The sequence below is a fragment of the Cygnus olor genome, chromosome 21 (genome assembly GCF_009769625.2).
Source record: "Cygnus olor isolate bCygOlo1 chromosome 21, bCygOlo1.pri.v2, whole genome shotgun sequence".
NCBI lineage: Eukaryota > Metazoa > Chordata > Aves > Anseriformes > Anatidae > Cygnus > Cygnus olor.
This window is the reverse complement of record NC_049189.1, coordinates 3024604-3039128: the sequence shown is the minus strand read 5'-3', so window position 1 is coordinate 3039128 and position 14525 is coordinate 3024604. Positions and strand designations below refer to the sequence as shown.

At 49.1% G+C, this 14525-nt stretch overlaps 1 protein-coding gene across 9 annotated transcripts in view; it reads right to left on the bottom strand.

Moving 5' to 3' along the window:
* Positions 1 to 14525, bottom strand: part of ACAP3 (ArfGAP with coiled-coil, ankyrin repeat and PH domains 3) — an 82096-nt gene that overhangs the window by 6708 nt on the left and 60863 nt on the right. For 6 of the 9 annotated variants that reach the window (XM_040533359.1, XM_040533360.1, XM_040533367.1 and 3 more), the window contains 14 exons: positions 11633 to 11745; positions 8877 to 8928; positions 8338 to 8438; positions 7818 to 7929; positions 7266 to 7474; positions 6271 to 6340; positions 6066 to 6160; positions 5278 to 5492; positions 4453 to 4557; positions 3905 to 4006; positions 1073 to 1165; positions 687 to 907; positions 414 to 523; positions 66 to 176 (listed from right to left, as the gene is read on the bottom strand). In XM_040533359.1, the coding sequence (XP_040389293.1) occupies positions 66 to 176; positions 414 to 523; positions 687 to 907; positions 1073 to 1165; positions 3905 to 4006; positions 4453 to 4557; positions 5278 to 5492; positions 6066 to 6160; positions 6271 to 6340; positions 7266 to 7474; positions 7818 to 7929; positions 8338 to 8438; positions 8877 to 8928; positions 11633 to 11745 (1709 nt within the window). Of the gene's footprint in view, positions 1 to 65; positions 177 to 413; positions 524 to 686; positions 908 to 1072; positions 1178 to 3904; positions 4007 to 4452; positions 4558 to 5277; positions 5493 to 6065; positions 6161 to 6270; positions 6341 to 7265; positions 7475 to 7817; positions 7930 to 8337; positions 8439 to 8876; positions 8929 to 11632; positions 11746 to 14525 lie in introns of all 9 variants that reach the window. The other 3 variants (XM_040533364.1, XM_040533365.1, XM_040533366.1) reach the window with 3 other exon arrangements.

Sequence of the window (14525 nt, the reverse complement as noted above, 5' to 3'; positions counted from 1 at the left end):
TTTGCTTACTTTCTGCTATTTACAGGCAGCGTTCCCACCTGCAGGAGGGTTCGTGCTGCACTTACAAGGTAACGATGTCTGCGTTGGCCGCCTGGACTGCGATACTTAGCGGGTCCTGCCCGTCGCTGTCCACTGCATGCTGGTTCGCCCCTCGCTTGAGGAACAAGCAGACCTGGCTGCAGAAGGGAAAGAAACGGCCGTCAGCAGAAATCCCACCTCCACGCTGGAGTGGGCACAGAGCACAGTCCCCCCACACACAGTCACAGCTCTTGCACGGGCAGATTCCCCTCTGAACCTCTGTTTGGGACGGAAATCCACCCCAAACCCAGCTCCCCTGCCCACCCCATGACTTTGTAGCAACCCTGAAGCTCCAGCCCAGGGTGATGGAGCAAGCCGGCATGCAAAGGACTTACCCAGTGTGCCCCAGGTACGTGGCATGGTGCAAGGGAGCCCGGCCTCGGCTGTCTCTTTGGTTAACATCTGCCCCGTTCTGCAGCAGGAATTCACAGGCTATCAAGGAGCCCTGGCAAAGTAAAGTGGAATTTTATTTGTAAATTCAGCCCGCAGTACCGAGAGGATGCACGAGCACGTACCAGTCTGTGAGCTGCCTACTGTCAGCGTACTCCAAACTGGAGTCAAGGCCTCCCATTCCCAAACAGAGCCCCCCAGCCACAAGCACAACATACCCCCATCACGGCTTGAATCAGAGGAGTTTTGTTTTCATCTTCATCGTTCACCCAGTTGACTTCAGCACCATGAGCCAGGGCTTCTGCCATGAGTGGCAGGTTTCGGGCTTGTGCCGCCTTGTAGACCAACAAGCCAGGATGCAGCTCCCGCAGGTCCTCCAAATCTGATGCCTCCTGCTCAATCTCTGCTTCACCACTCGACTCCTCCGACACCTCGCACTCTGAGAGGGAGAAAGGGATGGAGAAACATGACCCAAAAGCTTGGCATTTCCAATTTGCTGTGTTTCCTGTTGCTTTTGGCACCAAACAGTCCTGGCCATCACTCCTGCCTCAGGTCTAGCTGCTCCCCACACCACTTCCATCACCAGCCTCTGCACGACACCCACCTTCCTCCGTCACGCTGTCCACCACGGAGCCAAACACCAGGATATCCGTGCTGCCGTCCGTGCTTCCCCCAAGCCCGCTGTCACTGCTCAGACCTGCAGGGCCAACAGAAGACAAACCAAGGCCATTTTAATACCCAGGCACTCCGGTACCAGGCACAGCTGAGACCACAGGGGAAAAGGGCTGCGCAGAACGTCACACACACATTGCACCGGGCGCTGCTGGCAAGGGAGAGGGGACTGCTACCCCACTTAGCCCCACTCAGTAAAACTGCCCAAGGAAAAACTGCAAAGCCTTATGGTGTCCGTGTCCCCACGCTGCCCTTCATGCAGGGATACTCCAACATTGCCATGGCACTTTGGGCTGTTGAGGACAGCACTTGCTGCAATCCATGAGGGTCGCCGTGACGTAGACTGGAGCAGAGCAGCAGCAGAGACAGCTTTGCAGCAGGTTACGCAGTGTCGTTAGCAAATAGAGACACCCCTCTGCTTTTACCACTAAGAATCTTAATTTCCACTCTTATCTGAGCTTTCTCCAAAGCTTTTCAGTTGTCACCGGGGCATTTGCAAAATGCATTGCCCTTGTAGTAGATTATTGACCACGAATGGGCCAAATAATATCAATAATGTTTATCTCAAGCCAAACTCTTAAAGCATCCATTCACTTATTCACCCTTTCTCCACCCTATGGTGCTTCCCACCTTCCCTGGTGAATGTTACAAGGCAGCTGATTACATACAAGTGGAGTCAGAAGACAGGAGACAACTTGTGCAAGGACACACTGTGTCAGTGGCTGAGCAACTTTGTACCTTCTACAATTTGGATCCAAAGCAATCCAGAAAATGACAGAAGGGAAGGAAAAAGCAGTGTTGGCAGTGCCCCTGCAGAAGGCTTTGGGACATCGCCTTCATCGTGAGGGATGCCCTGTCCCTTGGGAACACTGGCTGGGCTCTACATCCTGCCGCCAGTCACTGCTCCTACCTTTAAGCAAAATCCTTTCAGAAGTATGCCATTTTTGGTAAAAACTGGTGGAAAAAAACAGTGAAGAAAAAATAATCTCAGTCAATTCATAACAAACGTTTGGGGCCAGATTCTTATACAATGCATTAGTGTAGATCCACTTTTGTAATCAGATCTACACTTCTACCTTCTGGGTATCCGCCCCCACACAAGAACAGGCTGGTGGCTGAATCTGCAACCTCCAATATTTTGTTAGTGCTCTTTGCATGGTGTCATTATTACACTGATTGACAATTAACTATAGGTTGTTTTTCAAAGTAACTGCTATGTTTTGCATAGAGCGATGAGTAATTTCCTTAGCATGCCTCAGGAAGCTGTGCCTTCTGATCTCCTACTTGTTTAAAAGAAAGAACAAGTGTTTGGAGTGGTGTGTTAATTACTGTCAATCCACCGTTGATTGTCTCATCATGCACTCACGCTCAGGGTACATGAGGCGCCCTAATCACCTCCAAAAAGGAGCCCAAATTCTCTTATGACATTAAAAAATAAAACGTTCATAAAAACTAATGGCAATAGCATCATCCAGAGCCAGACTTGGATGCAGACGAGCAGACAGCCTTTACCCTGCAAGTATATTTACTCATGCCATGGACAAACACATGTTCCTGTCCCAGTTAATTACTGGGCAAAAGCTTTCAACGTCACTGATCTGTACAAAGCTGCTTGGCAGAACTACACAAGAAACTAGAGACCAGACTCAAGACAGAGTCCCTTGGCCATGGATCAAACGGCAAAGAAACTCCTGTCACATGAATTTGATGGATTTTTCTGGACTTACGCTTTCTGTAATTCAGATTCATTCACTAAGGAATTTTGGAGACTGTCCAGTTTTGAAACAGCTTTTACAAGTAGTGAATAATCACCAGATTAAGTGTACGGATTGGACTTGGGAACTTCTTGCCTTGGTGAATGCAGCTCTCAGGAAAGGCTTAAAGCAGCACACATCATGCCTGTCTTTTTTGGATTTGCTCTTGGGAAAATTATTGCTTTCTTTTTGTAGATAGCAAACAATCTTTGCTGAGACCCATGCTTTCCATTATACCAGCACGAGTGAAGAGCGACTCCAATGAGTTACATGGTACTACACTAGATGTACATGAAAACAAGAAAGGAGGATCTGGCTCATAGCACATGAACGTTGATGTGTCAAATTGCCAGTTCTGCTCCCACTGAATCAGTGATAAAGCTCCTATTTTCTTCCACAGGACCCAGATAAGGCTGCTGAACTCTGAAGTTCTACATTCAAACTATTGTTTCTGCTTGACTAATAATGCTGAATTCCTTGAAACTGGGACAGCCTTTAAGGCGCTGATTCGGACAGGCACTAAAGCACCTGTTTCATCAACTTCAAGAGGTAAAATGCACTTGCACAAAAGGCTGCGATTTTCTGCTGGGCTGACACAGGACCTTAAACTATCGTACGAGCTTCTGAACAATGTAAGTGGCTGAGTTGTTTTAAAAAGTTACTATCCCTCATCTGAGTATAACAACAAGCCATGCTCCTGGTCTGTGACAAATGCAGGGCGTTTGAGGTAAACACCTCTTACATCCTATTTGCCATGTGCTGCCCACATGTGCAGGCTTGGATCCTTCGTCTCATCCGAGAGAGCTGTTCCTTTCAGATGCAGCAACTTGACTGCAGGAAACCTCATGATGCTTTTTAGCCTTTCGAAAGCCTGCCCGCCTGTCTTCCCCACATCATTTTTGCGCTCCAGTTTGGCTGCAAGAAAATACATAACTGCCTCTGATGTTTGGTTTGGAACAAGTAAAATTTGGGCGTCTCTTTTGCTGCTGGCTGCCAGAGCGTCACCTTACCTCCGTCCAGGAGGAACGGCGTACCGCTCCCACCGGGACCAATGCCACTGCCACTCCATGGGCCACCTGTTAGCGGATGCTGCATAGAGATGTGGCTGGCACCTAGAGGAAGGTGGACGGAATATGAGGGGAGTTCATCGTCACAAACACAAAAAGAAAAATTGTCCGCAGTAACGCTTGCTAAAAAAAGGAAAAAAAAAAAAAGTAAAAGCCGAAACTCAAACCAGAAAAAGACGATGGAATGCACAGTCTGGGAATAAAAGATGTGGGGAAAAAAATCCCATCCACCAGAATGCAAACACCAGGGACTGACTGACAGGATATTAAAATAACAAGTGCAATAAAAAGAGTGATGGGTTGGAGTTGGTGCAAGTAACTCCCCATCACTCTTCTGAGACATTTACCCAATGTGTGTGATTTGGTCAGCCGTCTGCCTCTCCAGTGAGGCCGATACCTTGCCTCAAGTCTGGTGCAATGCACACGCCCTAGAACAGCTGGGAGGTAAGGTGTGCCAGAAGCAGGGACACTTTTTCTTTCTTTGTACTTACTGCGTGGGCCAGAGCCAGCACCAGTGTCAAAGTAGGAGAAGAGAGAGTCCAGTTCATCGGGGCAGAAGAGGGAATCTCGACGGAACTTCCTCTCCAGCGTGGCTGCTGTTTTACAGAGAGATTTTGAAGTGCATATTTAATAACATGCAGATGAACAAATGCAGAGTTCCACAGCTGTATTTACATGGACTGAACTTGCATACCCCAGAATTTTTCAGTGCCATAACCATGCTCACACACCCCGTCAAAACACAACCACCATAGCTGGTGGTAACACTGCAGACCAAGTCATACCAGAGCTTTTCGAGCAGCCAGAAGCCTTCATAAGCCTTCATAAGCATGGCCTCCATTAGAGATCAGGAAGGTAAAATTAAAAGGATTTGCTTTTTTCTTTTGTTAAAAAGCAGGAAGTTGGAATACAAAGGAAGGCAAAGACAGCTTGGAAGTTGCTAGATCACCCTGATATAAAAGATCATAGAACCATAGCACGGCTTGTTTTGGAAAGGACCTTAAAAATCATCTATTTTCAATCCCCCTGCCATGGGCAGGGTGCCTTCCATCAGTTCAGGTTGCCCAAAGCCCCATCCAACCTGGCCTTGAAAGATCTCTTCTGTTAGCCAGAAGAACCTCCTCAAACACATGGAAAGTGTTAGGAAATGGCTCCGAAGATCCGCATCAAGGTTTGTGCAACAGCATTTTGCTTATACCTCCGGCAGGCTGCAGACCCCAGAGATGCAGGGCCATGTGTTATGGCAGCAGTGCCCATACCTACACGGAGCGGTGGACAGGCCAACACAGCTCTGTCTGGGGCAGGGAAATTCCCACCTGACGACAACATGGCTGGCGATGCATTGCCTGCTTCGTGGCGGTACTTCCTACGAGCTGTGGGTGCTTTCGTGGCGCTGTTGTGCCTCTGGCACTTCTTCACACACCAGCGCCGAGGTTTCCGCTCGTTCTCTGCCAGAGCCTCCCCATTTGGCAGCTTCTTCAGGAATTTCTTCTCCACGTACTTCACCTTGATCCAGGCTTCCTTGTCCTGCCTAAGAGAAGAACAGCATAAAGCTGTGCAAAGGGTCACAAGATTCGCCTAAAGCAAACAGCCACGAGGGGATAAGGCTGATATGGGTCATTTTCTCAACCTGGATTTGAGTCCTAAAAGCCAGTGAGGCCTGGATGAAACAGGCAAGTATTCTAAAATCTAAAAATATTTCAAAATTTTCACAGCATAACTGCGGAACGCAGCACGTGGCTGAGAGTGGAAAGGGATGTTCAGCCCCAGCCCACACCACGTGCTTCAGTTACGTGTATTTGTAAGGTCTCAGCAGGTGTAAACCCAGCAAACCCTGGTCAAAGGATGTTTCACCAGGCTGCTGGCTGGTAACACCACACTGACCTTTCTGAGAGTCAAGCTCAGGCCAGCTGCAGAGGGAACAGGCTGAGGTGTCCAGCCTTGCCCAAGCCATTTGCACCAGGAGGAAGGGAGTTTGGGCCCTCACTGAATGTCAGCCCCACTCAGTCTGGCTTTCCAGAGAGCTCAGGGCAGAGCTGAGAGTTGGTGTAGGTGGATACCTTCCCACGGGGCTGTAAGGACCAGGGCACGCGCTCAGACTCACCTGGAGCTCCCTGCTGTCGGTTTCTTAAGTCCCAACTCTTCACACTGCGCCTCGTAAATCTGATTCATGGTGCTGTTCCCCAGCTCACACATCAGCTGCAACACAACAGGGAGGGAATGAAATCTTCTGGTGAGGAGTTCTGCCACCAAGAGTCCCTCCACGCCCACCATTTGTCCAACTCTTGGTGTTAAAAGCCAACACTCACTTTCAGTAACTCTGGCTCCCAGGAGTCCAGCGTGAGAGATCGGACTTTGGAGCAGTGAACGCCCAGACTCCTGTTTATCCAAAAGGAAGAAAACCAAAACGGTTACATTCCTCAAAACAGATTATGTATCATAAGATGAGCAAAATCAATCCAATTCCTATGCATTCATCTACACAGACATAACCATAGCACGAAAGCTTGATATAAAAATCCCCTGCCACAACATTATTCACATTAAAAGCTATTCTTCTGTTTCGTTTGTCTCTGAATCATTCTATTTCACTCTCCTTGTCTTTATATCCCTAATGAGAGGGGTTTCCCTACTTGAGGTGCACACTACCAGTGTGTCTGATGGCTCACTAGTGCGAGCTACTGATAGGAGCCAAGGTACTGCAGGTCAGTTTGCTGGCAGAGGCATTGCTCGGGGATGTGTGCGCTCATGGGCGCAGCTATCTGTCATTTTACGCTCAGGAAACAGGTTGAATTGCCCCGTATGGAAAGTGAAGAATGAGAGAGAGTGGCAGTTAATTTCTCAGCTCTATAACATAAATCCAGTACAGCAGGAAAAAACAGCCAGGCTTCCTGTTTCAACAACTCATTTTTTCACAAGTGCTAAAACTGGACTGTGTAAATTAATCCTTTTTCTGCCTTCTAAAGCTGTGTGAACTTAATTAGCTGAAGTCTGTGAAATGCTTTGCAAACAAGTGCTAAATATCACTACAGCCAAATTATTCAGGCTGTTTCCTGATGTACTTTGAGCTAGACTCTGCACTTTTGCTACGTGGGCTGCCAACCTCAACTACAGCAGCTGTGTGGGAAGTACAGGGCTTGGATACACACAGAGATGTACCTGCACACAAGTACTGCAGCAAGCAACTATCTTTGAATCCATCGGTACCAACATTATTCAGTTGTAACCCATGCTCCACCGTTTTTCTAGGAGTTTGCAATCTACGCCCCTGGCTGGCAGCACAGAGCACACGCGTGCACAGTACCTGTGGATACCAGAGCACTCGATGCACAGCAGGATGCCCAGGTTGATGCTGGCCCAGCGGGGATCTGGCTGACCGCAGTCACAGCACTGGTCGTTCCCAGGGATGCTCTGCACCCTCTGCAAGATGGTCTCCCCTTTCACGTTGCGATCCCGCGAGTCGGTAGCAGAATCAATGCTGCTAGTTGATGGGGAAGCAGTCCGGTCCAGTCTCTGCAGGGAACAAAAAGGGGTCTAGGATCTGCGAGGAAGGAATCAGAGCTTTCCATTGCAGAGGCATGAGAGGACGCATTATCTGAAGGGAAATGAGCTAGTGCTAGTCCAGGAAACGAAAGGATAAAGCCTCATCAATCTCTTATTGCTACAAGACAGTGCTTCACTCCATCCCTGCTCTGGGAATGTGGCTCGTTATCGTGTTGCCTTTCAGTTAAGACAGCCAGCAGCTTGCTGCCTTGGTCCAAATGTTCGCTCACCCACACTGGACCTGTCACAGCCCAAAAGCCCGCTGCTATGGCCCTGACACACCACTAGGGACCTTCCTTGATGCCTCACTCACTTCAATGTAGTAGCTGTCAGGACTCTCCCGGTATGCAGAAGCAATGCTGGCTTGAACAGCCTGAATCCAGGCCTGACGCAGCTTCTCCGAGTCAGCCTGCAACATGCAGCTCCTGCAAGAGAAAGAAAAGAGTTGGAAGAACAAAAAGAGCGTGTGTTTTGGTCAAAACTGTCCTGCTTCGTCCACAGCATAACCTTTCCAATGAGGGCAGCGCCTTGGTTTGGCAGACACAGTGGAAAAATTAATCCTACAAGCTCGCACTGTCAGAGGTGCTCCCACTTCAAAATCTCCAGGCAGCTTTGGAAAGCTGAGCATTGCCAGTTTCACAGTCTGTATATACGTTAGGTCTGTGTGTCCCACATATGGCTTATGCTGGTATCTGATACACTTCATGGGGACTCTGGAGTATCCCAGTCAACACTGAATAACCCAGGGCAGCACCTGCTCAAATTGAATCTCTTGCAGCTCCATGCACACTCCAGCTGCCATAAGGATGACCTAGGGAATCCACCAAACTTACTTGGTAGGTGAGACGACCTCAAAGCAAAACCTCCTCTCTATATCTTCACATGGCTTGACAGTACAGAGCCGCAGGTCTTCCACCACTACTGTGAGGACATCCTGAAAGCGTGAGAACAGGCGGCCTTGTCAGCTCCCTGAATCTCTCAGAATTGGGCTTTTCAGAAAGCTCCTCCCCAAACCCTTCTGGTTACCATATGCTGGGTCCAGAAAGAACCAAGCCAGCCCACCATGGGATAACTCCTGGGCAATAGGAAGGGGCTGCACAGCACCAAAGATTGAGACAACAAGTGCATGCAGAGGCCAGCTGACTGGGGACATCACCTTCCTCCCCTGATCAGGGACATTTAGACCACTGCAAACACCACCTCCTGCCACTTAGTTCTCAGCACCATCTAACTCTGGAGCATAATAGTGCCTGAATGGGCTTGCCATCCCTCCAAGCCAACTCCACCCTCCCCACCGCAGTGCAGAAGTCCCCAGCGAAGCAGGACACAAGGTGGCCAATCTACCAGGGTCACCTGGGAATGCCTCACTGACCTTTAGCTTCTTCTGGTACACCAGCTGGCTGTTTTGTATGGAGAACCACCTCCTGAAGGAAGACAGACAACACAACGAATGAACGGCAGAGCTCTAGACAGGTGGTTTGTTCTGCGGCAGAACAAGATCTCTGTATTTGAGTCTAATTTATTCAAAGAAGCTGAAAACTAATGTCATAAACTCTTGCTTCTCCAGCGCCCTCCCTCAGAGGATAAAGAAAGGATTTACAGCCTTAGGGAATGACTCCTGGCATCGAGATGCTGTGCCCTAGATATGTCAGTGTATATGAAGGAGGAAGGAAGGGAAGGAATAGGGCAGTCCATACTGCTGCCTAAGATGACTAGGGCAAGAAGTCTGTGTGTGCACATTGGCCCTGGTGCAGGCAGTAAATGCAGTGCCTGTGGGACACATTGCGCTGCTTGGGGCTGGATGGAGCTGGCATACTCGGTGTTTATTGAAAAGGCTGCACACCTTGCTGATTATACAGAACATGCTATCCACCAGGCTGAGTTCTCAGTAGCCACAACAGACTACGGGAGGCCAAACTGAATGCCAAAGCTCCTGTTTGCTCTGGCTAGAGTAAGGACACGTGTGTTGGGAGGGAGTCTGCCTCCTTAGGGCCAGCCTTCCACTAAAATATAAGTGATAGAAGGTCCACGTGATGCTGATATCGAGGGTAAGTCCCTGGTGTCTTAATCTCCAGTGCTAAATCCAACCCCTCCAAGCCATTTCCTCATCCCAAAATACAGCTGAAGATTTAGCAACCTGACCGTCATCCCAGAGGGCAATGAAAACCATGGCCACCACCACCAGACCTCAGGAAGAAACATCTGAGTACAAAGAGTCAAAGAGCTTGCAGCAGGCTGTCATTTGAGCCTGTATCACGCTCGTTTTGCAAAGGAACTGGGTTCCCTAGGAAAATGAGATGAGACAGGATTCTCTTTCTTTCGTCATTGCTGAAACATTAAAGAGGGAGATAAAAGGCAACAGCAATAAAGGACTTGACATGTCTGCGGAGAAATGGGAAAATACAGGTAACTGGAGGCCATCCCACCTACGTGGGAGCCCCGTTTGATGAGCTCATGTGGTTCTGCATCTCTGAGCTGCTGTGACAGTAACGATCTGTGCTCCAGGAGCAATGCTGCTGTCACATAAAGCAGAGCGGAAAGCTTCTCGTGGTTCTGCTCTCTGCTCCTGCTCTGCCACCCCAGGGCACACGTTGCTGCCTGGTGCTGCCTCCTAACCTCAGCTGAACTGTGGACTTTGTTGTTTTCTGCCTGCCCCCTGCTCATGAGGGGGAGGCAGCACCGGTAAGTAGTGGAGTGACAGCAGGAGGGTGATGAGTAAGCGCCAGGAGCTGTGAGTTGCTGAGACGCCAGAAGATGTGGCTAAGAGTGGGTGGGACGGAGGAGGCTGTGGGGAGGATACAGGCTGTGTATCACTAGGATGTAGGAGGATATGGGGGAGGATAGCTTGGATTTGGCGGCCTGGGAAAACCTGGAGCCCTTGACACCAGCTTTACTTCAGACATCAGGAAAATTTGGAAGCCTCTGAGGATCACGTTCCGTCCAGGGTAAATGCCCGATGGTGTGCCCCTTGAATTCACAGCCAGGTGGAGAAGAGAGCTGCTGGAACCATTCGTCTCTTTCACAAGAGCCAAGCTCTCGATGTACAGGTCGTGACATGAACCTGACACACTTCAGAATGACCTTCTCCTCTGCACAGACACGTGGCGTGCCGTGAAAGCAACCATGCATGTCTAGGGACAGAGGCTGTAGTCTGCTTATGAAACACCAAGCAGGGAAATCCTAAAAGGCTGCTAAGATTTCATCTGCAATACCTTCCAGGTAAGCACTGAAATCAAACAGATGATGCACTGGGCCGGAGCTGCTGTTGTAGTTTCTGGATCTTCCAACTGCAAGCTTAGTGCTGAAATGTCAGGGGATAGGAGCCTGAGAGGCAAAACCATTCTGCTAAATTTGACTGGACTCTCCTTAGTCCTAGGGCAAGCCTCAGAGAGGACTCACTGATCTAGCCGACTCTGAGATCTCCAGTAATTTCAGATCTTTTCTCTGTGCAAACACAGGCAGTTTCTGTGCATCCCACAGACTGTTCGCTGAATCACTCAGTGTTTATTTATTCCAAAGTCTAATGACAGCATATTTCAAGCCTGCTGTGGCATATATTCTGAGTGTATCCCACAGCCAAGTACAGGATCTCATAATATTATATCATTTCTCTGTTAAGTGAGAGGAGGAAATGTGGGCCAAAAAGGCATTGATTTCTTGCATTAGAAACTCACTGGAAGGGTTTAAACCCTGTTGCACAACCAAATATGAGACCCAATGACACTCTCAAGGGACACTAAACACACAAATATCGAACAAGGCAAGAACATGAAACCTTTGCTTCCACTTTCCCAAGGTCTCTGGCAGCTGTAGAGACTCCTAACTACTGAAGGAGCCATATGAGACTGGCATTGCTGGTGATCTATCAGATGAAATATTTATAAGCAATTAAGAGCAGGGTCAGTGCACAAAAAGCCACCTCAGCTCCCAGCAGCGCAGCTGATGTTCCCACTCTCACGTATCTCCCCCTCCCACAGCTGACAGGTTTGATACTTGTGGCTCTTGAAAACCAGACACGTCCCGCTGTTAGATATTTCTCTGAATTGTTACGAATTTAGCTTTCCGATGGTATTAGCGGTCTTCAGAGTCTTGGCCCAGATATCAGATTGACTATGAGTTATTACTCACCGATTCCATGTTTTGAACGCATTGCTAGCTCTCTTGAAGAGGTAGCCTTCCATTACCACTCCATTTGGGGCATCGACGTTAAACTCCACCTTTGAGTCATCGTAGGAGAAGTCCTGCAAATAGAAAGAGACAGACTCTAACGTGGCTGCACCCTGCAGGACCAAGATGGAGACGAGCCTAATAAAAGCACAAAGAGGAAGAAACCACCTATGGCAAGATCCTGACATTCAGGCAGGGCTGTCTCTCACAGCACATCCCTTTGCCTTAGTGGGCTGCAGCCTTGAATAGCAGTCAGGAATTGTCCTCATTGCACTAAGCTTATCTGTCCCTATTGCTTGGAGAATGCACTATGCGTGCTGTGTTTCCCACTCTGGTAGCTGGCAAGTAGAAAGGCAGGTAGCTTATAATTGTGAGGATTAAAAGTTCCCAAGGTTCGGGGCAGCCTGCAATGGGAAGTAAGGTGACGGAGGTGCTTTTCACCTGGCCACGCAACTCCGCAGTGCTGCTGCCTTACCTCTACTCTGCAGGGGGCCAGGAACAGAGCAAACCCAACCTTCTCGCACAAGGCAAGCCAGCACGATGGTTTCCAGAGGGTAAGACAGACTGATCAATTCCGTTTTCATTAGCTATCATCATATGCCATCTCCAATCTGCACTCACACGATTCTCTCCGGTATGCTACCAGCCACAGCCGATTTGTCAGGGTTGGCACTGATTCACCACAGCCCTCATGGACTCTGACAGCTGGCAAGCAAGACACGGAGCGGAGAGCATAGCAGCTGCTCCCGCAGAACACGGGATTACTCTCCCTGGACAGTGAGCTGCCTCCTTCCCCAGAGAAACTAGGTCATTAAACCTGACTTTCCCCTAACCTGGGGAGCTAAGGCGCGTTTCTCTTCACCCACCGATGTCCCTCTACTGCTGCATTCCACCCACCCTTCCCTTTCTCTCGAGTGCAAATATTTTTCCCTGTGCCGCTCGGTTCCAAGACCCAACAGCACAGCGAAGAGCAGCCCCATTAACCTAAGTGCCTTCGATTTCCGCAGACGAAGACCCTGGCGATGCTGTGTCGCTTGGCAACACGCACTTCGCCCTCATTAGGATGAGTTATTTTCACGTTCGGAGATGCCAGCTCGCCCGGGAGGTGTCATCGGAAGAATAATACTGATACAGAAGGAGGGGATGTAATGGGACAGATCTGAGTCATTCCTCGGAAAGACAGCATGATGCCCAATTAGCACCGGGAACGCGGCTGGAAGGCACCCAATTAAATGAGCCTGCCCTGCCCCAAATTTTCTTGCTGTAAGGGGGTGATTCCCATGGGGGGTCTCTTCCACAGATGCCTTTCATGTTCGTATTGCAAACAAAGGCTAGAGGAAATTTTCCTCTAACCTGTGGCCATTTGAGTGCGTGATTTCCATAGAGCTCCTCCAAAGTGAGACTTTATAAATTTGGTGAGAATCTGCACAGGTCTACGATAAATCATGCAAATACCCCAAAATAAGGACTTTGTTGGGAAACACACAGCACAAAAACCATTCCAAGGGCTTCTCAGAAATGACACCTGGTAGAAGGGGTAAAACCAGGGGTGAGGGTCTAAACACAACCCCGCAATTTCAGCTGCCCTTATGTAACAGTGCTGCATGGTGTAAGGAGGATGTTTGCTGATGAGAGCAGGAGGAACAGATGGGCCACGTGCGTCAGAGTAAATCCACTGAAAGTCAGCAGAGTCAAGCCAGGTGTGCGTTTAACCTCGTGGAGCCTGCATTGTGTTACACCCCTCTACAGACCGAAGGGCTGAAGCAGAGGAGCTGAAGGCACGCAGAGTCGTTCCTTGCCTTTGAGAGAACTCTGACCTGCACCAAACCCAGTTTTAGAAGGAATTAACACAAAAGCACCAAGCACATACACAGCTCATAGGAGCCAGAGCTATCTGGATGGTGCCCAAACCCAGCACCACGTTGCTAGAAAGATTGACTTGTGCTTGCATTACTTGGATGCTATTTCTCTCCCTTTTCCTCGTTGGTTAGGAAACGTCCCCAGGCCAAATTCTGCACGTGTTTCTGCTGGTGTAATTCCTGAGCAACTCCACTGAGGTCAACACAGCCACTGCAGGGCAGCTGAGGGCAGGATGCCCGCCAGACCCGTAAGCTGAGTTTGTAAACTAGGCTCAAATCAAGGGAGAGCTGAGGAATAAGGAGCAGCCTGCCTCTTGTCCCTGGGCATCCCCCGGGCCGATCCTCAGGGGCAGTTTGCTCCACTCCACTGCACTCTGCTGAGGTCTTTGCTACAAGCTTATGTAGTGGTGAAGGACAAACTAAAGGAAAAGGGGAGGAAAAAAGTAAATCCAGCAATTATCCCCAATCAGTATTGGTTTTGCTTTCTCAGCCAGGCAAAGACCGAAAGCAAAAGGTGCAGAAATGGCTCATATAGCCAAGAGGTAAAACCATGGCAGGACTCAGGATGGTTTAAGGTGCCCACCACTCAAATTGCACAACTGTAATTGTCAAAGTCTCAGCACACTAAAATGAGCTTAAACTATGGCCTTCAACAACAGATTCCTAGGAGATAGTTCGTATAGAGAACATTGCTACCATGGCCGTTGAGAAGAGGACAAATTTCTAGCAGAGGAGCTAAGCATGAGCACACAGATCCCAGCTCAGAAAGCTGCCTGAGATCATCCTGCCCACGGCATTGAAATGCATGGTGGTGTGGCCACAGACAGCTGTGACAACGAATCCTGGCAGACCTGCCATTAATGTCCCTGAGTCTGCTCTATCCATCGACGAAACGATTTTAATCTCGTTAGATCTGGGAAATAAATCAGTCGCAGCTGAGTGACGCTGTTCCTGCCAAGCACGCCACCGGCCACGCCATCAGCAAGTCTGTGAGC